Source organism: Cariama cristata, unplaced genomic scaffold, assembly GCF_000690535.1.
Source record: "Cariama cristata isolate BGI_N322 unplaced genomic scaffold, ASM69053v1 scaffold11312, whole genome shotgun sequence".
Taxonomy (NCBI): Eukaryota; Metazoa; Chordata; class Aves; order Cariamiformes; family Cariamidae; genus Cariama; species Cariama cristata.
The window spans coordinates 264-27,605 of NW_009603241.1; the positions used below are offsets into that span (position 1 = coordinate 264).

At 36.1% G+C, this 27,342-nt stretch overlaps 1 protein-coding gene across 1 annotated transcript; it reads right to left on the reverse strand.

The window, feature by feature from the left end:
* Nucleotides 1-632: 632 nt before the first annotated feature.
* Nucleotides 633-25,338, reverse strand: TMEM161B (transmembrane protein 161B; the record flags this gene model as incomplete). The annotated part of the gene is made up of 10 exons (XM_009695099.1): nt 633-910; nt 1,771-1,867; nt 4,063-4,237; nt 5,361-5,474; nt 8,819-8,959; nt 10,629-10,689; nt 11,188-11,339; nt 18,598-18,754; nt 20,295-20,392; nt 25,258-25,338. Coding segments are annotated over 10 exons (1,354 nt in total), but the record flags the coding sequence as incomplete, so codon positions are not given.
* Nucleotides 25,339-27,342: the final 2,004 nt, after the last annotated feature.

Consider the following 27,342-nt stretch of genomic DNA (forward strand, 5'->3'; position numbering starts at 1 on the left):
CATTCCTGCAAAATATTTAGGCAGCAATACCTGTCAGGTCCATATATCTATACCTATTAAATTTATATTTTACACAGCTTTCCTTACTGTAATATACAGTATCTCTTTTGTCCTGTTGGATTATTTCATTTTTCACGGAGAAAAGTGATCAACAGCTATCCAACAGAATTTTTATCCCCAATCTCCTTCCATTGTATGGCTCAGTTTCAAGATTTAATCGATAGGCAGCCACCATCACTATGTCCAGTATCCTTCTAACACAGTTCAGTCACTGACTGTTGATGCTTAGAACACAAAGTTTTGAGGTTGGTTTGCTGTTGATGGAAATCAAGATACTCAGAGGTCGTATCTTTTCAGCACATTCACCACCACCTGCCACGCAATAATGTCAGTCAGTCCCAATACTACAATTCAATTAGTTACCTACCATTTGGGTAAGAGAAATAACAAACCCAGTTGCGATTTTAAAGATAAGAATATTCACCCTGAGAACACAGAGGAAGCGTTTAAAAAAAAAATTCTGATATGTTTTCTCTTCATCTATAGTTTTCTTCTTTTCTCTTCATCTCCTCTTGGGTACCTGGGTTTGTATCTAGTATTTCACCTCACATTTTCTTTGTCAGTTGACCTGTTCACGCCACAGTCAGGTACTGGTGATAGAAAAGCCCAAAAAGGCTTGTAGAAAAGAGGCAAGCAGCAATCCACCAGGTGAGGAAAGACAGGAGTCCCCGGAACAGGAGAGGAGTGAAAATATTCTTTAGGCTTCCCAAAGCCATTGTTATTTGTACTACAGTTACTTTCATCTTTCCATCAGCAGGTGGAGACTCAGAATAAACTGAACTGGGAAGCAGACTGTTTTCTACTGGAGTGTCAGAATTCAATTCCGGGTAGATGCCCCAAGAATAATTGCCTGTTAAAAAGAAATGAGTAACAGATTTCTGTACAATTAAATTCAAGTTCTGTTATTTTTACTGCTCTATAGATCATCTTATATATATTTTTCACACACACACAAAAAATTTGAACTTTTTATAACTTAGTAAACATTAACTGTATTCATTTCATGGCATTCATCTTACCTTTTGATATCCTAACATCTACATGTGACACAGTTGCCTTGGGACCCCTGTCAGTGCAGAATGGTATGATTCAACTCACCAGATGTAGATGTCTACTCCAGAACGGGATGAATCATAGTCTAATAAAGCCTATCTCTTTCTGTTGACATTTTGCAAAAAGAATGCCACGACTGCATGGCAGGCTGTCAAAGACATCCCTCACAAGAAAGAAAGAAAAAAAAAAAACCCACAAAAAACAAAAACACAACACAGTGACATCAGATCTCCCAATAATGAAATGAACCCCATATCTCACAATTTCCATTCAAAAAGCCTACTTAAGATGGAAAAGCTGGGAAAAATTCCTTTAACAGATGCTTACATGGTTAAATCAACAATGCTTTATACAGTTCACTTTTAAAATACTTTTAGAAAGAAAAAATATTTCAACAGAACTAAACTGCTTAATTTGTTGTATTACACAACTTCTCAGAAATAAAACAAACAAATTAGCATATAATTGAAAGATGTCAAAAGCAGCAACAGAGGGGGGCTGCTTAAAAGTCACACATCAGAATGTTTTAAATTGCAGGAAACAACAATGTATTTCTGTGTCGCAAGCACCCATATGTTCTAATTCTCTCTAGTAAGGTGAAAATACAAAAGACCTGTGTAGAACAGAACACTTTTTTTTTGATCTAACTTTGCCTACCTAGTGTTTTCAAGAGCAGAGTCGTGTGAAGGAGCATTACCAATGGTGCAACATACTGCAGTGCAATTACACAAAGGTAATAGAATACTCGAGCCACCTGGGAAAATAGAAGAGAGTAATTCATGAGTTCTGGCTGATCAAAGCAAACCTTTAAGAACATGTCTAGGAAAAACATGTAATTTATTAAAAAACTAGTACTTATGCATTAAAGCTGTTTTAAAAGTTTTCTAGCACATCTCGGCATGTGACATATCGTCTTCAAAAGACCTAATTAAGAAATCCCTATCATGAACTCTAGTCTCAGGACATTTACAAATCTGACAGGAAGTGTGAAAGGAAATAATTAAAAGCATCAGTTCTGTTAAAACAAACAAAAGCAACTTTGCTTCTGCAAACTGCATGTCATCACTCAAAGGTTCCTATTTCAATACACCAGAATTAAAACTATGTTTAATTTTTAAAGCCCTCAGTGATTTACAAACTAAATCTGTTTCAAAAATGAAGTAGCAGTCATAGTCCAAAGCCTCATAAAAAGTAAATGAAAGCTTGATTAATGTTACAGTCCCTTTTCAAAAGTGAGATATTTTTAAGATTTCTAACTGTGAAACACCGGTATTTTAAAAACAATGACAAGATGATTTTTTATTAGTAGTTGATCAATAACAGCATTTAAATGATCTTTATTTCAGGTATACATATTAAAATCCACTCAGTTTTATCCCTTTCCCTGCTCCCCATCTGTTCCATCTTTCTCAAGATTGTTAAAGTACATATTTTATATAAGCTATTGACCTAAAAGACTAGACCAAATAAAGAAGGAAAGAAGTCATAAAATCAATAGCAAGCAAGCAGTGAAAGAAAGCTAACGGGACTTTAGAAAAGAACAGAATACAGGGTGGTAAAAAAGATGAAGGCAGACATGACATTTTTGGAAGTACTTCTGAAACCTCAAAGGGCTTCGTGATGAGCAAGCATCAAAAAACTAACATGAGAAGAAAAAGTAGCAAGACATTGGCAGAACAAAAGCATGAGACAAAAAAAATATTGTAAGATAATTGATGGAATACGATAAAAAGAACAAATTAAAAAGTAATCACCACTGTAGGATAACAGATAGGAAAGACTTTACTGGCAGAAGTTCCAGAAGAAGATAAAGCAGACATGGCTAGCAAAACAAGACAGGAATTCATGTAGTGGGTATGGCCTTCTCAAAGAGAAGATATAAAGACACTGGATAAACGGATTTAGGAAACACCACATAGAGAAGATATTATTGTTTTATAGATAGGTTGAAAGCTCCCAGAACTAAAATTTTGCACTCACGGCAATCAGCATAGTTCTGTCCTAACCAGTTGCTGCTATCAGTATTTCCTAACCTTTTTTCCAAAGCCACTTTGTCTGTAAATAACTACTGTATAGTCCATTTAGGATCTTCAGCTAATCAGTGAAGCCAAGGACAAGATTGTAAGTTATAGTGACAATCCTAAAAGAGGAATCTTTGTCTTATGGGCAATGAAACAATGTCTCATTGACATATGTCTATGTCAATATTCCTCCTGCAATACACCCCAACTCAGCAGGATCATCAGGCAGCACTATCATGCAACAGTAGAAATATAAGTTTATTTTTGTAGGCAACACGCAGCACCATTCTACAACAAGCGTACCAATTTCTACCTCCTCATTTTGACAGTATGTCTTACTACTTTTGGAAAAAAAAAAGTCAATAAAATTTTTCCGTTGCTGCAGTAAGAAGATGGGCAGACAGTTTTGTAACTAGGCTAGTGCACTTGAGAGTGGTCTGACAGCATTAAACCTGTCTCATTTTATCTGAAATTATAACCTCCTTATCTTAAATTCTGCCTCAATTTAAAAATCGTAGTTGGGATTAGGTAACATTATTTTACTCTTCTATCTAAATTCAACTTCTTTTTCTTCCCACGTTGTAGCTACAGATCACCATTCACCCTGTGTACTCCCCAAGATCTATTCATGCCAAACAGAAACACACCATATTTGTACATATTTGTAAAGAACAATTCATGAAGGGATCTTCTATAACAACTTCTGAGTAACTTAAGACAAGCCACCTGCATAACATGGATGATACATCTCTGCATATTTTGCTTTGCAGAATTTCTCTGTAATGGTGCTATTTTTAAAGGAGATATAGTTTTAAGAAGTTTCACTCAGATTTCCATTCTGGTGCCACAGAATATGAGACAAACTGGAAAAAAGCATTTGTACAGACAACAGCACTCCAACACGTAACCCCAGTGCCACCATACTTACCATTTTCTGTAAATCAACCATACTTATTCTGCCAGCTTCCTTTTTCATCTGATCCACACTTTTCTGGGCTAAATTCAGATAGGCCTGTAAGTGATGACGCATCATACCCAACCGTAAAGCACACAACAGGATTATAATCCACAACCTCACAGTGTCAAACGTATCTTCTGACATTCTGTGGATAAAAAAAAAGGGTAATGCTGTTTTCCAAAGGTCACCTACTGCTACGGACTTATTTGTTTGCATCATCTGCAAAGAAATGTTGAAGCATATTGTCAAAAATATTTAACATACAATCAACTGTCATGAAGTTCATGTGTAAGTAATATTCCATTTTGCCCCACGTTTCTCTCTCTACTGCTATTTCTTAGTAGCCCTACCACAGCATTAGGTTCAAATTAGTATCCATTTGTCCGTAAACAAGAAGAGATCATAAATGCTTAAATTCCAAGCAATGAAGACAGGACACTAAAAACAAGCTTGCTCAGATAATCACAGGTTTTGAGACACAAAGTTCTACATAGCAAATGTGTACTTCAGCTACCTTAGATACCATGTTACAGTACAACCCTCATTTTAAGATAAACTGAGGAACAAAATGGAAGGACAAAATATGCACATGTGCAATGTTTTATGTCTTAGTTCAGTGGTCACACAGTCACCTTAGAAGTATATCTTAGACCTAGAAAGCAATAAAAGTCAGCCAATCATATCTGTTTCAAGTCTATTTGAATACTACTGGTTTGAATTATGTAGACTAACAGTGGCAATGACAATCACCTATGCTACTTATACAATATTTCAAATACCACTCGTCCTGAAAATTCTTTCCCTTTTGTTTTAAATATTTTAGCTATCAATTCCATATGCACTTTGTCTACACATTGAACTCAAGACAAATCGCTTAGGTCAGTTCTGATGCCAACGTATCTCAACTGTCTTCAGTAAAACCACTCCTGTCCTACACCAATATGTAGGATAAAAGGTTCCAGAAGGCAGTAGCAAGGTGGTATTCCACCCCAAGGAAGAACAACCCACCATTGCCAAGGAAATGACAGAAGACAGCAGCTTTTTCAGAACCACATTAAACATTCAGAACTAACATTCAACAATGACTAATTCTCTTTCTTCCAAAATAACAGAAGCTCTTTAGAGCTCAGTTGTAACTTCCGCATTACCTCTGACAGCATATACCATTAAATTTTAAGTCTTTCACATTTCTATGACTTTCACAGGGCACTAAAATCTTACAGTTTTGTTCTCAATACCGCAGAAAGAATCTTTAAAGGGAACCTTACAAAGGGATGCTCTCTTTGCCCAAAGGTGGGTTCATAATGTAGTCCTTAGTGATTGGCTTTACCCACAGTAGAACCATAAATAAAGGTGCCAAGAAGTTTATATGTAGTAATGTTCTGAAAAGAAAAAAAAAAGGGGGGGGAAGTTAATAAATACAATTACCATACTGTTGAAACTGGGGGTACAGATTCAAAAGGAGAAATCCAAATTTTAAAATAGTTTTGAGAAAAATAAGTAAGAAAATTACTTCCATACTTTATACGTATGATTTGTGTTTCAATGAAACAGTAGTATTACATACTGTGAAATCACACTGGTTGTGGTTTAAAAAAAGTGCTCTTAGAATATCCAAAAACTCGACTTATTCTGAACAATCTAATCAACGGAGCTACCTGCGTTATGCCACACTACAGTAAGAGAGTTGTGGCAAATTTCCATTAAGATGGCATAACACCGAACTGCACTAGCTATTACAGTTTTAATCTACAGGTCAGCATCTCGGATAATTATTGGAAATACACTGCTATATTACTATTTTTTTGCTTTATTAAAAGTGTACTCAGATTAATTTCCATTATCCATACAGAGCAGGCGAAACAGCTCGCAGAGGTCAGATTTCCCAGTCTAATGAACATTTTTACTTAGGAACCTTAACTAAATGAAACTTGGTGCTTACATTCAATTAAAGATACCCAGGGGAAAAAAAAGTAAAAATCAGCACAGCTATTCCATTTTAAAAGCACTGTATGAAACTGCACAGTGAATGTAAAGGTAGTACTCTTTTGTAATCTTTGCCTAAAAAAGACAGCAGAATTTAAAAAGAGTAGACAGCTTCCTAGAGTTTTTCCTGAAATTAACATCCTTCTTCATCTCCGAACTCCATATCTCAATCATTTTTCACTACTAAAACTAAACTAAAATAGTTGAAGACTTCAGTGCTGTAGATCTGGTAGTTCTGCTACTGCAATGCTTCCTCACTAACCAGATGAGCTTGTCTATACTTCCATCTCCAACCAGAGTGCTTCTATACTACAGAAAAAATGAGGTAATCAAAAGTTATTCTAAAAAAGACAAGACCTTACTGATTTCAAACTATCAAGCTGCCTAAAACCATTAAAATATTTGCATGTTTCAGAAGATGTCATCACACACACATTTAAATCATTGGTTTCAGATGAAATAAGCACTGCTAATTAGTCAGTGTTGCTAGGGAACAACAGCATCAAGAAAAAGTCCAAAGCATTTCAGTTAACTTGTGAAAGCATTTTACCTGAGCTTCTACTTATTTAAGATATCCTACTGAGTTAACAGATTGGAATGTGCCCAAGGGTGGCATGAATTCCCTTCTGTTTATCTGAGTACAGGGAGAAAGGCTGAAAGACTCTTGAAGCAGGCTCTGGAAAATGAGGGAATGTGTACTAAAACAGTACAATTTGTTTAAGACTACTCTAAAACATATGCAGGGAAGGATATTGCTGCTAAAGAAAGAAATCAAATCAGCTATCAAAACCAAAAGGGACACCAGATTATTTTTATTCTGTTAACCCCCCCAAAAAATTACTCTCCATATATATAAAAGAATCACATTAATCATTTTGAACATATTAGTGAAGTGGTAGTTAATCATTAACCTTTACTTTTTCATTATTTTTTTTTTTGGTCAGTGTTCCCTGTAAGTTCAGTTTCCCATTCTGTAATGGAATGTACAATGGCAAAGGGAGCTTGTCTTCTCTGTTTTTTTTAATTCTTTGTTTGGGTTTTTTTGTTTGTTTTGAGGGGAGCTTGGGGACTAGTGGTTTTTTGGGGCAGCTTTGGGAATTTGGGGAGTTTTGCTTTGGTTTTGGGTTTTGTTTTGCCTTTTTTTGTTTTGTTTTCATAAGTAGACCAACGCATTTGACTGCAGAGAAAGGCATTTTTTTCCTTCATCCAAATTAGAGAGCTTTGGATCAGTGACATGTCACCCTAATTTACTACTCCCCTTAGTCATGGTCAAGCAGCCGCAGTCAGTAACGATCTACTCATTGATAAACACACATCACTAAGGGCAAACACCAATCTCTCCAGGCAGTTAGAACCTATAACTTGACAATAATTTCTGTTTATAATTGCATTACCTAACTACACTGATATCTGACCAAGTTTTAATCCATTTAACAAAACTTTTATATTGTTCCACTTTTATATTGTTCCATTTGAATAGTCAAAGTATTGGTAGACTTTTGAAAATAGTTTGCTTGGTGTTGCACAAAGTTATCTTCAACAACCAGTTCTAATGTCTTCTAAACATTGTTAGAAAAGATTTATTTTTCATATCCCCATTCTAGTGGCTATTGATTACCCTTTCAGTTCTTGATTAATGAACTTCTGTTTCAGAGAGTTTACATTTCTGCCTGTCGACAGATTCTCTGTCAACATATCAAGGAAGATCTTGGAAAATTAGAGGATACTTACAGAAAAGGCACTAGAAATTTTAAAATATTGAGAACCATAAAAATGAGAAACTAAGCAGTTTGTTTAGCTGAAAAGAACAGATTAGGCAGTAACTCAGTCACAGTCTAAACACAGACAGAAACTTAACAGCAGATACAAGCCAACAGCTTGCAGCTGTACCTGGATGCATTCAACTTCAATGAGTGCAAGTATAACACGGAGTACTTGGTTATAAATTTACCAAGAGTGAAGGACTCACTTTAAACACAGACTAATTTTTAGTTGGGCGTTTTTGGGGAGAAAGAAAAAAAAAGGTGCAGTTTGAATATAAATAATTTTCATGTCAGAAAATGTAATGGTCCTCTTAGGAAACTGACCAGACTAAATGATCACAATGGCCTATGCTGCAGAATCTGTCATTAACATGTATTAAACATCAAAGGTCAAGACCTATGAAAGATATGTGGAGTCTCTCCCTCAATCAGAGAATGCTGAAGAGAAATAGTTAAATCGGAGAAAACATATTACTACCAAATTCAAGGACAGCTGAAAATGAAAATATTGCTTTCAACTGGTATTAACATCTGACCCTTATTAAATAATCTGGGTCACCTTTTCTTTGTATTTTACCCTATATTTATTAAAGGCATGATGCCCTCCTGGAGGCTGGGTGGAAAAAAAACAGTCTGTGGTTGCACCTCTACTTCCTGAAAGTTATCTTAACATTGAAAAAGATATGATAGGGGAAAGGAAGCAATAAGCAGAAACATTCATGTTGGAGCTTTTGCAGGAGAAAAGGAGAACTCTTTAACTGGGACTCTTAATTACAAGGCAAAGAATGTAACAGACTGGCAGAGCACAGGTTGAGCAGAAATAGGCAGGTGGCAAGTCTGCTCCAGATATGAAAAGCAGACAGCAACAGAAGTCCTAGTCACTCTGCCTTCTTGTTGGAATAGTTGGCTTTTTTATTTTCAGACATTAAAGGTTTAAGACTGAGTAGCATATACCTATGTGTATATATTTCTCTTACTGTGTTATTTTTTCTGTTGCTAAATTCAGAGCATCCAGATGCATTTGAGCCAGTCGCAAGCCAGGGAATGTCAAAAAAGCACCAATAAGTGAACACAGAACAGCCAGGAACAATTTGAAGGTTAGTTTAGACACAGGACCCCTAAAAGAAAAGAAAGGAAATAAGCATTTTCTTGGGGAGGAAGTTGAGGGGGTGGGGTATCAGAGACTACTTTCAACTCAATAGTATCTAACATTTAATAAAAAAAGCACACAGTATTCTATAGTCTTATTCTGGAATGCCAGCATCACTACAAACCAATCAGGAGTTAAAATTAAAAAAAAAATCATCTATTTATTTCCTCGAAAAACAGAAAACCTAAGCTACTGCCTATAAGATGTTAAGTTTGTTAGCAGAGAAGAACAAATAAAGAATCATTTTATATTGTAATTAACAACAAATTATGTAACAGAAATAGCTAACAGAATTAATGATTATGTTTTTAAGAGAGGAACAGATGCATTGCAAGTTTAACTGGTCAAAGACAAAACGGATATTTAAGTTATACTGCTTACCTTCTTCCTTTATCCATTAAAAAGCTCTATCAAACTGTTATTACTGCAGTTTTTCACCGATTTATCTTAAACATGCATGTGGCCAATTAATACGTCTCTTCGAAGTGATTAACATAGTTTGTTTTAATGAACTATGGAGTATGCAAAAAAATTACAGAAAAAAAAGTCCAGGATCAACTGAATTACGGAATTAACAAACACTGGATTACACTAAAAAAAACAAGTGACATGTAGCTAACAGACTAAAGAGGAACAAAACCAAATCTAGTGATCCACATGAGTTTCAGATTCTTTAATCTATGTCTTGTAACCCACCAAGAGACACCACCATCAACTCAACTGCTGCTGTAAGCAGTCAAAGCACTGCCAGAGTTCAAAATAAATAAACATTTAACTGAAAAAATTAATACAAAAGTTAGTAAACTTGCAGTAGCTTAGGAAAAGCAGACTGAAGAAAGGTTAAGAAACACATGGGATTCAGTGAAGGGTTTCCCATGAGTTTATTCATAAATGATACACTAATCTAGTTTGAGGAAACTTCTGTTTCCTCAAAAATAAAGAGATTCTGTAGCTTCTGCATGAGATTTCAGAACTTCCAAGCAAGAAATTCAAAGTTGTGCTCCCACAGTGATGACACACCGCATACATGTACTTTAGAGCATGTGTATAAGGAAAGAATTTTAAAGGCTGTCTACAACAGCGATTGTGTATTTATGCAACATCGCAAGCTATGGCACGTTCCTTTGACAGTTAAAACTTGGATGTCCTATAGCAAGCAACTGTTTTTGCATAATAGGAAAACACTATTACAACCTGAAAGCAGGACTGAAAGCCAACATTTACTCCTAATGTCAACTTTATTACAAGCTCCTTCTGTAGCTTTTGTACACTTGTCCTCTTGCATACCACATGAATGGCAAAAAATACCTTTTGCCTGCTTTAAGCAACCCTTGCAAAGCTGAAGGGAATTACTATGAAAAAAAAAGGTCATAGTTTTGAACTGCGTTTTATGAACGACAACCAAAATATCAGGGTAGAAATTATTTCCAAATTAAAAAGAGAAAACACAAATGCAACTTAAGTTACTTGTGAGTGCTGATGAATTATTTTCATTAACCCACCTCTTCACATTATTGTAGGTACTACAAACATGTACAAGAGCAAAACATGCAAAGACATGTGCTTGCTAAGAAAACCCAAGTGGTTCAGCTACAAATGCACACATAAAACAGACAAATGTATTTCCAGAAACTTACTGGGATTCCAAACCCTGCTTTTCAAGAAACTGCATAGCACTTTCTGAGAAATTTGAGAATCCTGCAGAGACACGTACATTATATGTATTTTATTACAGTACAAATGAAGAAATCTTTTTTTGAAACAAAAATGCTAGGTAACAGGTCATCTTTTAAAGAAATTTTCACATTTCTAGCATAGCTGTTTCATTTGCTAATCAGTATGCCATAATGCAATAAAACTTGATTATTAACATCTCTCATATTTGTACACTCTTTTTTCGGTAAAGGAGCTTCACTTTACCATGAATGGCAAAATAGGTTAACTGTAAAACTGGAAGGCAAATATAATTAACAAAACAAACAATCTAGGCAAATATTACAGTATTTAAAAGAAAGCAGGTAAAATACACAGGATATCCTTCAGAATCTGCATTCTAAAGCAAAATTTCTTAGAAATGTATGATATAGACAGTTCATTTTAACACAAATGTTCTCAAAAACACCTAAAAGACTGGAAACAAATTTTTCAGATCATGCAGTCACTAGAGTTGTTGCAAACACTAAAGAAAGCAGTTACCTGATTCCAGTCCAAACTCTAGATAGTTTTCTGTCACAATAAGAATTGCCATTGCTTTCACGAAGAAGAAAAAACCAAATGTGACACAGACTGATCTTTCACCTCCATCCTCTACTTTAAAATAATGGGTAGTCAATGAAAACAGTACCTTACTATAAAAGTAAAAGGTCAAGGAAAACTAAGTCTGTAAAATAACTATATTTAAGAATTATAAAGCTGTATTTCGGTCATCTACACTAGCGCTGTTCTATGATGTGTGATTTTTTTAAAAAAGTAGTACATGTTCAAACAGTTTCAGGTTAAAATTACAGAATACTGTGAAGCATAATAATTACCTAATGGGTAGCCAGGAATATACTACTCTGAAGCATAGTTTTGATTTAGGCTTACTTATAGTCAATTGCAGCAATATCCACTATCAACCCAGGAGAATTAAGCCACAGTTTAAATATAAATGATTACACAATCATAAGTAACCTCAAATAAATAAAAAAAATCAGATAATTGTATCTTCAGTGGAAAATATTGAGCTAAATGAAAATTATTCCATCAAACTACATAACCCAAGATTTAATTTATCTTAATTTCAAAATCCAAAATATTAGTTTTGAATGCAAAAACTGTGATGGTAGGGAAGTGAATAAACATATTTTTAACCACAGAGCAGCTACACATGTTCCTCCTGGATGCACAACCCTAAGGTATACACACAAATATCAAGAACAGGATGCGCCAACAAGCACTTCTATCAATAATGGGACAAAATTTCTCAACTACGGGAATTTCCGCTCACAGGGAGTGTAGCCCTGCCTTACAAGAAACTGTGACAAATGCCATGGGACTGTTGCTTAGGTTGATTACATGACTGTTTACTAAAAACATATGAAAATATAAATCTTTTATTTCTCTACTTTCATATGCATGTGTTTGAGATTTTTAGCTATCAAAGACAGTAAAACAACAGCACATTTAGTACCATCTAGGAAAGAAAAATCTATCCCATGCTCATCTCGGGCGGGGGGGGGCACGGCACAGGGCGGAACCAACCTTAAAAACCCCTATATAGTCTGGTATGATACATTAAGTCCTTTCTTGTAACCCCAGTGCCACAAATATGAACATCTAAGACATCACCTGCTCTATTATCAAGCTGTTTTTAAAATGTTTATTGAGTGTTCTCCTTTATAACAAATTTCTAAACATAATTAGCTCCAAAGATAAACAGTAGATCAATTTTTCATTATATATTCTCAACTCTTATTACTATGAACTGCAGCCCATTATAATTGGTTTGTTGGGGTTTTTTGTTTGTTTGTTCATTTTCCAAATGGCAGGCAATATCTAGTCCATATTTAGATAAAGTACTAGGAGATCACTCCAGACATTACTTGCTTTGGAAAACCAAAGAAAATAAGGGAAAAAGAAGATTTTAAGTGTAAATTGTACACTTTTTTCCAGTATGCAATAACGTATTCATTCATATTAGCACTTTTTTAATACTGGAAGTATTTTAAGATGTAAATTACATGAAAGCATGTTTTAGAGTATTCAGTAAAACACTTGAACAGTCATCAGTTAATCTCTCAGAAAAACTACATGATTATGCTATATCGCAGCACATTAGGCAGCACATATTTAACATACACATTGCTGTATTTCACGTATATGCAGAGATGTACTCATATGCACACAGTAAAGTGGCCTAAGCACAGCACCTAATAACTCTAAGTTCACAGTAATCAACTTAAGCTCCCTTCATACTGCACAGAAAGAACAGAATTATCTAAAGGAAGGCTCACCGAGGTACATAATAGGTCATAGAGACTGTGTTCTGGAAAGCTTTGTTTCTCTAATAACACACTCTTAAGCCAAGTGTCTCTTTAGAGCTACTGACATCGATCACAAATTGAAAACACATTAATTTCGAATCTTGATGTTATACAAAGGACTTCATAACAGTTTGTGATCAATAGCCCTAACCTATAAACAGGTTTATAACCCCCTCGATACTTCATGTTTTCAACTATGGATTGTGCCTAAAGGATGTGGAAAATGCAACTGGGAAAAAGCTAGCATACTGACAGTAAATTCCAATTGCAGTGCAGATGTAGAACTGAAGATATAAATTAATGATTATGCAAACTATATATGACTGAAACCTTCTGTTAGTTGAATAATCACCACTGCTACCTATGTTAGGGATGGAAAAAATTGAAGCATTATGGCTCACTTAATCACTTCCTTTCACTGCTTGACCTACGTTTCAAGACCTACTGAAGAAATAATTCACGACTATACAGTGCTAAGTTAATAGACTGTCCCCCCTGCCTCATCACTTTTTATTACTTTTTTTGGGGGGGTCACAAAAGGCGATAGACCTGTAGAATTTATGGTGTACAGTTTTACAAAAATAATTACATCTTTCAAATTGCTGTAATCACGGAATTTTTCAATGATATAGTCTACTGGCATTTATGCATATGGTTGAAGAGAAAAAGATCTATATTGTGTTTCTATTATAATAAACAAAATTTTTGAATTCACAATTGAAAACCAAATAAACTCCTCTATAATAATTTCTAATTGCATGTATGTAGAAAAAATCATAGTTTATGGTTTAGAGATCATTTCAAGGCATTTCATGACTGACTTTCCCTAGATTAACCTTCAGTCAAGTTAAGAAGAGACTGTTGCTTTCCTTTGCTATGACATGGATACATTTTCCAGAAGTAGTCAGTGAAATTTACTAACCTACCAATACAGTCAGGTTACTTACACTTTTTCAGATAACAGACAGCTTCCCAGCTGAGAAATACCTTCCTTTTGCTATACTACATTAATTTTCCTGAATACCTTGCCTTTGCAACAGAAATGATTGCATACAACACTGTTTAAAAGTTTATAGACAAAAAGTTAAGTAACCTTACTCAGTTGTTCTCATCAGTGATGAATTTTAAACAGCTGTACTAGTAGCGTGTGCCTGATTTAAATTCCTATTAAGATGGATCATTTCTCAGTGTTGTCCATCTTACTCTATCCTCATGCATATTCTTCCTCCCATCAATAAAGTATTTTGTTATTTTAAAAACCCAATCCTTTGCAAGTAAGCTGGCTGCAACTGCTACATTTAAAATTGTGACCAATAATTCAGCTTATTAATTTTGAGTATTTGTTCTGACAGAAGTCACCTTTCCAAATTTCAAAATAACAGAAATCATTAATCTGTGAATAGTTACTATCTGCAACAAACTGTAAACAAACGAAAAAAAATTAATATAGTAATTCAAACATTGTGGCCCACATCACAATGAGTTTTCACAAACAATTTTGCAACAAACATTGTAAAGCTCATTTTTAAGCCAAAATTCACAATCAGCATGTCACGACCAATAATCTGTCTTAAAAAATAAAACTCAACATCTTTATTTTGCAAGATCTTTTATTACTCCTCTTCAGGTACTGGCAACTGTCCAGTGAGTGCAGGTTATCAGCATGAAAAGTGATCGACCAACACAGTACCCTGCAGCCTTTCAAAAACATGAAACACTGACCAGGTGGTACAGCAGGTCTTCTAAATGCTGCCTCCAAGAAATATCTTGGAGTCTTCCTGAAACCATCTAGCCATTCAAAGATTTATTTTTACATTCTGCTAAAAATAAGAGAGTTCCCTATCCTGGAACTATTTAACCACACTACCAACTGTGAGGTTTGTATTATTCACAATGCAGTCGTCCAGCGGAACGAAGGAGACACGCAGACTTTCCTGTCCCAGCCTTACCATGGGTAAGCTGAGCATGAGCTGCCCTTTGAGCATCTACCCAGTCTGGCAGGGGAATCCAGTATCTTACACTGAGGTACCTGCTAATGCAGCTGCACAAACATTTCAGCACATGAAACACATTTAAAGCTACCTTAGCTGTGCCTAGCACAACTACCATCAACGTAATGCTAACACACTCTAACACTGGAACTCAAATACTAAATCTGTGTACTCCTTTTAGACTAAATTTCTGTCGAAACACAGACATATAGACTAGATTCGTTTCTGGAATTTTTCTGAATATCTACACAATGAACAATAAAAAATGCTAATAGTTACTGCACCGAGCCAAAACATCCATTTCTGGAAGACATGGCAGAAAAAAATTCCAATCATCACTTCCAACTTCTCTAATCTTTTTTAGGTCATTCTGTCAGCCAAATTCTTAGTATAACCTATCACCTCCTAACACACAGCCATGAAACAGAAGAAACACCTGTCATCAAAACACAAAATTGTTCTAGAATTAATTTTTGACAAATCATGTTGACTGCTTTCAACTGAAAATATATAGGCAATCAAATTTTTCAAACACTTAAATTATGATGAATCATCATTGGTATTGACATATTGAATTAGTAAATAGTTGTGTAAGTTTTAAAGTCTTCTCAGCATCTCAGAGGCCTGATGTCACAACACATAAATGAACCAATTTTCTTCTGAAATCTCTTTTCACCTCCCTAGGTTCCAGTGATCACAAGGATTGTTATTAGTACCTCTGTATACCACCCTTTGCACCATACTCCTTCACTCAAAAATCTTTAATGCCCCTTATAATTTATGTGAACATTTATGGAGATGTTAACTCTAATACAAAGTTTAGAGTTTCCTGGTACTCTAGCCTTCTGCATTGTCACTAACCCCTCCAAGTGCACAGGATCACACCGCTTCATCCCCCAAGTCCAGGAACCATACAGGTAAATAAGCAAAGCTCTATTCAGTATCAAAAAACAGTCATTTCACAAAGATTTCCATAAAGTGGAAGAAAACTACTTCTGACCATTTGTATAATTTGTATAAAGTTTCCTTTGTATAATTAATAAATGACTGTTCAACTACCTAGTACTGAATAAGTAACTGTACTTATACAAGGTTACACTTGTATATAGGTTTTTTATTTCCCAGGATTTATTTATTTCTGAAGGCTTGGTCCTACACATCAGGCTATTCCTCTCCAGGACTTCCCAAATTTGCATATGTTTTTGCAAGTGCCATAAGAATTTTAAACTTTTAACCTCTCTAACCTTTCTCTCACTCCAACAAACTGATAAAACTCCTCAAGAATTTTCTCTCTAAAAGTATTCTCTCAACTGTCTGTTACCAAAAACTCAAAACAATACCGGTCCCTGAGACAATACACGGCTAAGTACCAAAATGCTAAAGCATGCAATTAACTGTTCACAGCTTGTTAAATAAAATTTACCTTTTAGCACATAAACTTTTGCTTTTAATACTACTCTATCTGATCTTCACTTTCAGTCATGTAGAAAGGCTAGTGAGAAAATACAGCTAATGTGCTTCTAACATGCAGGGAATACTACATGTGTTTCAACCTCCTACAGGTCCAACGTGCAATCAGATCTAAAGTGCTTCAGCCAGATTACATTAAAACTGGAAATGTTGGTTTAGGCTCAATTCATACAAAAACAGGAGGTGAGAAAGAAACAATCATAGAAAGACCCTAATAGCTACTTGCATGTCCACACTACTGAGACAGAAAGCTTCCACTGCCAGGCAACTTAATCTTTTCTAATTTCTGTGTTTGGTTTTGCTTTGAATTGACGACCAAATGAAAGTAGTAATTAGGACTGTATTCAATGAAATTATTGCAGTGGATTTTCCTACAATATATAATTCCCAACTCTGTTTCACCTAGAGTTGCAATCACTAGTATTGTTTAAGTTGGTTACACCCGAGACTTGAAAGATGAAGCAAATAGGGCGTTGCCACCAATAAATTTAAGAGCACATTGTGGCTTTAGTATTTGAAGCCTGGTTTTCCATTACTTCTATTAACCTCCCCCTCATCCTCAAAAATGGGAGTCAAAGGTGTTGGCTTTCATTTTGGATTTCTTAAGCAATAGCTGCCTCTCTCACCTTCCCTCTGCCAAGATTAAACTACAATTCCCGATGTCACCCAAACAAATAAAACAAAAGCTGTGCAATAACAGCTATATATTAGCCATAATATAGCTAAAGTAACATTATAAGGTGCACAAGAGCCAATCACTGACTTTCCTGTCACTACCTAGTAGACTGACAAAAACACTTTTTGGGCTGTGGATCCGTCCACTGACAAGTCAAAGGAAAAATACTTGGTCTGGAAGCAAGCTACTGACAAGTCTTTTTTTTCCATGACCTTGAGATGACTCCCTCTTCTAGAAAGATCTTACTCATTACAAGAAAAATTCTGGATATCATTTATACTTCAGGCTACTTCAAAAAGAAGTCCTGTCCTTATCATAAAGGCAGCACATATTTTAATAATTACCAAGTACAGATAAGCATTAAGCATATCCAGGACTCAGCCAAACATAACCAAACATTAGAGTTTAAGGGTTTTACATAACACCACCAGTTGTTATAACACAAAAAAATCAAACACCCACACACAGTAAGAATCTCTATTGAAGAATAGGCATTTATATAAAGGAATCAATTTTGAATATTCAAGTGCTATATCGACCCAAACTGAGCACTTTATCTGGTTGTCAGGTGTTGAGGGAGCAGAGGAGTTGCAGAAATTCATTTTCTAACTCACTTTTCCGTAACCTGCACTCTTGCAGGCCCTTATTCAATTCCAGTGCTTTATCACCTATTACATCTTTAAAAGCCAACTTTCCTCCCTAAAGTCTACGTCTGGATTTGTATGTAGAAAGCAGTTAATGACCATGCAAGCATCCATGTCTGATATTGCCTTCTCCAGTAAAAACAAACGTAACAGCTGCTTCTTTTCACGGTTTGATGTTGCCTGTTTCCTAAATACTCCGCTTTTGCTTCCCTCAGTTTCAGCTTTTCAGACCTTTGAAAACGTACCACCTCAGCTCCTACACGTCGGCACATTTCATTTTCTGTAAACTTCATAAGAGTGTCTTGAATGTATTTTAAAATTGCAAATTCATGCACATATCTTTATGATAAGTTAGTATACACATTACTGTACTATTTTCGTCAGAAAGCATTTGATTAAACATATTGAAAACAAAATGTGTGCAATGAATTGCATGCTTCTCCAAAAGTTGTGAATACTTTCTTGTAGAGAAAACGACTTCTGATTGTCGAACTGGGCAAAACCAAATTAGTTTAGAACCACTACACAATACAGATGAACACTAACTGTATGTTCATATACCCGTATATCTTCCATAAATGATTTGGTATTAATGTTAACAAGCTATTGATATCAGCATGTACAAAGAGCATGTACAGCATATACATTATCCAACAATGGCACTAGCTTACACGATCCTTTTTCCAAATACTACATATTCGCGTATCTTGCCAACCAACAATACAGAGCTTTCTATGAATTGCAGAATGATGTAAACTATTTGGACAGATAGAGTGATTTAAAAAAACAGGAAAGGATACACTGCAAAAGCCAAGACAAGCAGACACCACACTACACTGATATTCATCTCTTGTGAGGGCTTCGCAATACTGTAATAGGCTTCTGTCACCACATACACAATTGTAGCTGCAACAGTGAAATCCACCAACCACTGATACTCCGGAAAATAATGCAATGCTGAAAAATACAAGTTTGCAAATGTTAAAGGTGTGATATTTTAAGGCAGTTACTGACATATATAGCATGGAGTGACAATTAAAAAATGTTTTCAATTAATGGAGGTCTAGGTAGACCCAGATCATCCAAGTAAAAAGCAGTAACAGAAAAAAAGTTGCACTTTTTTCTACTCAGGAACCTGAACTTCATTCTTCACTTCTGTTATTTGATACTTGGTTACTACTCAAACTTATAAGACTACAAGACTTTACTATTTTATCATTTCAGCTTCTATACATTAACATCCTAAATTCCAAGAGCATATTTAATTTAGATCTCAACATCACAACAGAAAATAGTTCTCCAGCTTAGTCTAGCTGCAATTCCAGGTAAGATTTTTTGACTCTCCCTTAAAGATTAAAAGCACATTGGCAATCATTTAAAATACTACATATAATCACTTCCTCTTTTTCTTTAAAAAAAACCAACATCTAAGATACTGATGGTTTGTTCTTTCAGATTTTGTTACTATCTCCTGTACAGCAATAAATCATTGTGCAAATTCCACTGTAAAAATTCTGGGGACCATAGAATCATAGAATCATTATGATTGGAACAGACCTCAAAGATCATCAAGTCCAACCGTACATGCGATGCCACCATGCCCACTAAACCATGTCTCAAAGTGCCAGATCTAAATGTTTTCTGAACACCCCCAGGTATGGTAATATTACACCATGCATGTAGGCTGGGTGATTTATGAAGTGAGAGCTCCCACAGGTGCTGGGAACCACAAAGAACAATTTGTGACAAAGAAGTGCAGCCTGTCCCTCCCAAACACCTTCCCTCGCATCCCCAAAAGTCACAAAACATTACCGAGCATTTGTCTGTTGACTACATGCTACCTGATGTCAAACACATGAAATTGGCCAAATTCCAGTATTTCCAAGTCCTATACTTATTTTGAAATCTGATTCAATTCAAAAAAATGCTGGTTTTGGCTGGGATAGACTTAATTTTCTTCACAGTAGCTGGTATGGGGCCATGTTTTGGATCTCTGCTGGAAACAGTAAAGCATCCCTGTGCTATCAACACTGCTTACACAGAGTCAAGGCCTCTTCTGCCTCTCACCCAACCAGCGAGGAGGCTGGGGGGCACAAGGAGTTGGGAGGGGACACGGGCAGAAAGTGCATATTTCAACATCTGCCAATTGTTATTTTCTTGTACAAAGCTATGATCTCAATTTCAAATACACTACGTCATGATTCTTTCGGTGTTGTCTCACATTGTTATGGATGCCTGATACAATTATAGATGTGCTTTACACTGCATTTCGCCTACTCATCCTTTTCCATAACACTGTTATTAAGATCTCACCCATGGAAAAACAAAGGAGACTTAGCCCTAATTCGTGCCTTCTCATTTAACTTTAGTTGTACATCTACCCATTCATTGCCTATAAAAAAAGATATTTCAGCATTCATCAAAAATAAACACTTGATAGAAAGAATCAGGATACATTTGAAATAACATGTTATCGTCTGCATCCACTTATTCTTACCAATAGTGTCCCTTTCAGTCACAGATTTTGTTTCCAGATGAAGATCAATGTCTTTTGGAATGGTCAGGGGTTTGTTTTCAATATGACCATTATATTTTCTGTAAAAATAAACAAATAAATAATACACACATAGATATGACAAAATAAAGTTTTTCAATATATGATAGCATTTCCAGTTTAAGAAAAGTGCAGACTACTTTTTTTTGCCAAATGCAAACATTTTTATCCATCTAGCTAAAAGCATTAATTCAAGCTCAGATCTTGAGAAACAACCAGGTATGTCCTGTGACTCCTAGGTTTATCTTGCAAGGCTGTGACATACTACTGTGGTATGGGTTTAAATGGCTTCCAGATGTTGCATCCTGAGCATGTATTAAGGTACAATCCAGTGGCCAGAATTTACTTCAGCCCATTGATTTTCTCCTTGTGTTCTATTAAGTTGCGCACAGTCTCAAAAGGTCAGTGATACAAGTACAGCTACAGAGCAAAATATATCCACCCTGCCACACAACTACCCTGAAGAAAATCAAAGTTAAACTGAGACTTTTTAATTGAGGTCTAGATCAGGATGCCGAAAAACAGGAGTGCTAAAGTCTTTGGACTGAAAGTTAAAAAAGAAAAAAAAAAAGACAGACCCAAATTTCCCGAAAAAGGATCAGGCCTTCTTGTCACAACAGGGTACTTGGCAAGTATGTCACACGAGCTGGACTAACCTAGATCCCTGAAAGATCCATCCTACTAGCCATCAAGTAAAGACAATTTTAAGATCGTTTTCTAATCTAAAAGGGTATCTGTAGAAATACTATAGACTTGTTTCAAGTCATACCTTGTTTATGAATATAAGCCAAAAAAAGATATTTATTGCAGTATTACCAGCAATTCTAGAGAGCCAGTACATCTTGAAAAGAAAGAATCCATCGTGCTCTCTTTGTGGAGACAGACAAGGCTAAGTACATCAGGATACAGCACCAGTGTTCAAAGCTGTGTTCCAGCTTTTAGCCATTGCTGCAGAGCATGACAGTGATACACAGGGGCTTCATAAAGAATAACACATAGATTCATTTGCTCCTATCATACAGGTGGCTACTTGCTTATACAAATGGAAGGAATAAGGCAACCAAAGGTTGACCCTTACACTGCTAATTAAGCAACTTGAGGATAATGAGCCAGAGATTGCATCTTCTGAAACCATCATTCTTCAAAATTTACATGAATTTGCCTAATCTCTTTCTGAACCAGCAAGAAATTTGTTGAGCTGTGTAGTGTCTTGTGGCACCAAGTTCCACAATGTATGTCCCAAATTGAGATGCCCTTATATCTACTCTACTAACATCATTAAGTGCCTCCTTGAATAACACAGTAGTAAGTTTACTACTCCCTATCCACCCTCTGTGCACATTGGATACATACCTTTTTCAAAACCCTCCCTCAGCAAGTTCCCAGACTAGCAAACCTTATGCTTCTCCTCCTTGTGAGGAAGCCTCTCGTCTAGCCACCACCTCTTCCCTTTCCCAGTTCTACCAAATCATCTTCAAAATACAGTATAAACAAAAGTATGTTTTATACATATAATATGAAGTTACACTATGGTTTCCAAATTGTTTGTTAGAAGTAACACATCTTTACGGAATCCTTCTTCACAGCAGAGATACATGTAAAGTCCATAAAAGATGACATATTTAGAGTAAAAGGTGCATTTTCATCTGGAGCTCTGAAACTATATCAACATCATGATTGTCACTTTCCTGAAAATAAGCCACAGTACTACACTTTAAATTGAAGAAAACAGAATGCTCTTAAAAGAACCTGAACAAAGTTAAGTTACATGAAATTGGGCTGAGAGATTACAATTACTAACTAGGGTAAAATTCACAACATCACTATTATTGAAAAAAAAAAATCATTAAAGCAGATCAGAAAATGTTTCGTTAGGGTAAAATAAAAAAAAATCAAAACCAAAACTTAAAATGCCCTAAATGGCTAGCAGGAAACAGTAAACTCTGACAGATTTTAGACTAGCACCTCTGAAATTAGAAAAGGAGTGGTAGACTTTCTATAGAAAGACAAGTTATTCAGACATAAGCATGAAAAAGAAATTCAATCAATCGTGAATTTATTTTTAAAGGAATTATGTCCTCTCAGATAATGTGAGAGATCAGAACACAAGCAAAAAGCATTAATAAGTATTTTTTTTTTTCAGGTGATAATAATTTTTAGTATCATCCAAAATACGAGTTTTAACGGAAAAAATGAGAAGTGACGACAGGAATCTAAAGCACAACTCAAAAAATTCAGGTGCTCAAGTCTAAACAAGAAATCCCAAACACTGCCCAGCCACTTGACTATTTGCAAGCTTCTGTGTGTTTCCCTGCTCCCAGTTGTACTCTTGATGTTTTCCTACTGCATGCACCCAGGAGTACCACTATCTTGAGTGAGATGAGCATTCTGATAACTGAAGCCATTTCAGCTCAACAAAATTTGGTGTTCCTACACTTTAATTATCCCAGGAGACTCATAATCCAAGAGACACAGTCAGAACATACCCAGGATCATTGACAGCTTTAATTCAGAGTAATTCATAGTAGCTATGGACCTTTACATTAGCCTAACAGTTTAATATAACACAAACGATTCTGAAATAGAAAATCTGAATATTAATGTGCTATTATAACCTACAGCATAATATACTGAAGTGTAACATGCATTGAATAAAATGGACTACAAGTTCACACTACAGTTGTTTCTAAGGCTCATTTTCAAGCAAGTTCCCTGGATCTCCTTTGGTCATTTCTCTTTTAATTAGTTCAAATTGGAAAAGTATTTAAGTAAGCAGCAGATACTACATTTTGCATGACTATGGGCTTGACAAAGCAAATTCTTTGCCTTGAAACGACATGGGGAAAATCAAATAGATATGTTCTTATTTCTTCTACACCATCTGTGTCACACCTCCTTGGTTCAAAGGAGCACTGCATTCCATTTTCCGGAACCCAAAACAGTACATCCAAATCAACTCAACAGGAACAAATCCTACTTTAAACTACAGTTCTCCTCTAACAACAGCCACTTCTTTAGAGGACACAGAGGCACATTTATTGACTAAAAAGTAAGTGTATTATTCATTGTGTTGTTACAACAGCGTAGCAAAGAAAGCACCATTTAAGCCTCCACATTACCCTCCTGGTTTCTTTGAAGTTTCACATACCCCTGCAATTAACGTTTACCCTAGTACAAACAACTACCTACAACTGTTACAATCATATTCTCTTGGTTACATGTTAATATAGTAAAATAATTACATCCATCTTATAATAACTAAATCACATCAACAAAATTTGACTGTGCAGTCACGAAAACATAGCATCGCATTTGAAACATTAAATGTAGAGGTTTAGTAACTGGAAAAGGACTTAATTCATATATAGGTGACTTATGATACACGTTCCTACTAAATTTCACAATAAATTTTCCCAAGATTACAAAATTTAAGCTTATATGTCAGTACACATTAAAATGCCATGCTTCCACTCAGCTGAGAGCTTGTAACCACTCTGGTGAAAGTGAGAACACATGTTTTGGATGGCAAAAGACTGGCAAGACTGAGGAAAGGCAGTAAGAGCAATGTACAGTTATTATTTGGCACGGCGATTGTATTTTTCTGTTTAAGACTCCTATGAGTTATAGTTACATAGTTATAGTTACATAATTAATTTTATATATGAATAAATATTACTGGTTAAATGGACAGTTATAAATTGTAATGCTATTCACAATTATTTTGCCTCAACTTGTTACAGAAAACTGTTAGATAAAATGAGTTTCTGAGTTTAAAAGAATATTGAAACAAACATGTAAAATTAAAGTTATTTAATATTAAAGGAACAACTTAATTCTTTACCCTAAAGTGTGGTAAATAAGGTTGCTAACCATGTAGCTTAAGAACTATGAAACAGAGAAAAGAAAAAAAAAAAATCACATTACAATGAACAGATCATATGCGCAGCTTGGGGATTGTAAGACAGTTCATACTGGAATAAAAAAAAAAAAAAGGCCTGAAGGAAAGATCCTGTGTCACCAAAAACAAAAGCCAGAGGGCTTGGTTTGTTTCAACATCGCCAATCCAGAAATCCTGCATCAACATTGCAGCTCCATCACCTCAAGATGTCTTGGTTCTTGCCGCAGTTGTACTTCTGGAAGGCTTTTCCACAACTTTATGCCTGAACGTCACAAATCTGTTTCCCCCTTAAGCTGATAGACAGCTATCTTCTCTCTCTCTCATTTGTCTTTTTGCTAGGTTAAACCAGCCAAGCTCTTTTAGCCTCCTCTTGTAAGACAGACTTTCTGTTTCCTGGATGATCCTAGCAGCCCTCTGTTCACCTGTTCATGTACAAATTCACTTTTCTTAAACATGAGTGATCAGAACTGTACATAGTAATCCAGATAAAGTTCTACACTGGTGCCTTGTCCAAGAGGATTAATACTTCCCTACCTCTTCTACAAGAAATGCCTCACCTAATATATCCTAGAAGCACATTTACCTTTTACACAGCTGTGCAAGAGCGGTGGCTCATAGTAATCCTATGTTGAACTAATATACTCAAATCTTTCTTCTCTTGCTTCAAGATGAAGAGTTTCAATCCTATAGAAGATCTGCTTTCCTCAGTTTTCATCCAAATGAATACATTCACTAAAGAAACTCCCTGTCACCAAATTAGCAATTTCACAGACCAATTTTGTGGATGGGAAATCATCCAGTCCCGCACAATTTGGGCATATTCAACTCTGTTAAACTGAAAAAACACAGTTTGGTACAGAGCTGACAATTAATGCAAGCAGGGCAGTCATATGCAATAAGCAGTTTTTAACTCACACAAAAACAAAAGTTGGCTGGCAAAGTTAGTATATGGATCATACTGAAAACATTAAAAAAAAAAAGGAAAAAAATCTTACACCAAGTATTTACCTATCTTTTTTGCTCTTCCCTCTTTGTTTCCCTGCAAGAATCCGTAGTTCTTCTTCAGTAGGATGTTGATACCACCGTAAACTAAAGAAAAAGAAAATCTCAAGTGAAACAATATCAGTAATAGCAACTTAGGGGGTTGTTTTTTCTAAATCTACATATCAGCACAGATCATATGCATATTAAAACACTGGTCATTTGAAACACCTAAGCAAAGGAATTGCTCACACTTTGGAAGGGCCACCCTGCAGGAAGACCTGGATAGGCTGGAAGAGAGGGCTAACAAGAACTTCATGAAGTTCAACAAGGACAAGTTTAAGGTCTTGCACCTGGGAAAACATAATCCAGGAGTGCAGCAGGCTGGGATCTACCCAGCTGGAGAGTAGCTCTGTGGAAAGCGACCTGGGGGTCCTGGTGGACACCAAGCTCAACAGAAATGAACAGCGTGCTGCTGCAGCAAAGAAAGGCAACAGAATGCTGGGTTGCATCAACAAGGACATCACCAGCAGAGATAAACAAGTCGTTACCCCACTGTACTCAGGGCTTGTCAGGCCCCACCTGGAATACTGTGTTCAGTTTTGGTCTCCACTATGCAAAAAAGATGTGGACAGGTGGGAGCCGGTCCAGAGAAGGGCCACAAAGTCGATACAAGGACTGGAAAGTCTGCAGGATGAGGAAAGGCTGAGAGAACTGGGTTTGTTCAGCCTTGAGAAAAGGCGGCTTAGGGGAGACCTTATCACCATGTTCCAGTATTTGAAGGGTGGCTACAAAGAACAGGGAGACTCCCTTTTTACAGGGAGTCACATGGAAAAGAGGAGGGGTAATGGGTACAAGTTACTCCTGGGGACATTCCAATTGGACAGACCGGGAAAATTTCTCACAACGAGAACAACCAGCCATCTGAATAATCTCCCCAGGGAAGTAGTGGATTCCACAATATTGGACACTTTTAAGATCTAGCTGGACAGGGTGCGGGGCGATCTTGTTTAGACGTTGCTTGTGCCAAGAAAAGCTGGACTAGGTGTCCCTTGAGGTTCCTTCCAACCTGGTATTCTACAACTCTATGAAAATACCCTTGTGTGCAAGTACCAACCCTGCCTGAACTGAACAACCACAGTTAAGCTTCAGCTCTCTTCAGCATATGAGATGCTTATTCATAATTAGAAAGTTTTGCTACTTTGTCATTCAAGTGAAAGCCCTTCACTTCTCAAAACATCAAATTCTCAAGTTATCATCGAACACAGCAAACAAGGTTGTACCAATATTGGAAAAAGTTCATGAGACTAATTATATCATTACAATTACCTAACAGAACCATATTCTAAATGATTCTATGAAGTACAATTATGCCTTTCAAAAAAACATTAATTTTCCAGAATAGCTATTATCAAATAACTATTACCAGACTTTATTCTTAGGTAGAGCAGATTGTAACATCAACATTCCTTTCCTAAACACCTCCCCATCGGTATCTTCAATGCCTACTAGAAAAAGTGCTATTGAAAAAAAAAAAAAATCACTAATTTACATGTAGCTGAGCTGCAGGTTTTTCCACTTTCACAAGTCAATGCTCATTTATTTAAGAGGCCAGCAGCGGCAAGGAAATTCTGAAGAGGTAAAACAGAGATGGTTAGGTCTCTAAGGTGGTACATTTTACCTTAATCTCTAAGCATGTCAAGAACCCTAGAAGCTGAAACAAGGCCTCCTCCACATTCCACAAAGGAGGGTTGCTGTCCAGTTGCAGGAAGGATGTCACTCTGATCTCCATTCTGAAATGCTGAGGCAGACTTGGGAAATTTATGTGGAAGTACTTTTCTGGAGTTGGAGGCACAGGTTAACATACAGCAATAGTTAGAGGTGATAATGGAATCCACAACCACCAGTACTTCTCACATTAAGAAAAACTCATCAAGTAGGACTATTCAATTCTACATTGGCGAATTAGAGATTATGTTACATCCAGTTTCAAAAAGACAGCAAGGCAAATTTGGAAAGTAAATGTGAAACCCAAATAACCTCAAGTCACTTGATAACACTTGATTCCCAGCTCCATTCTGGAAAGGCTTCCAGGCCCAAGTGGACATCTGG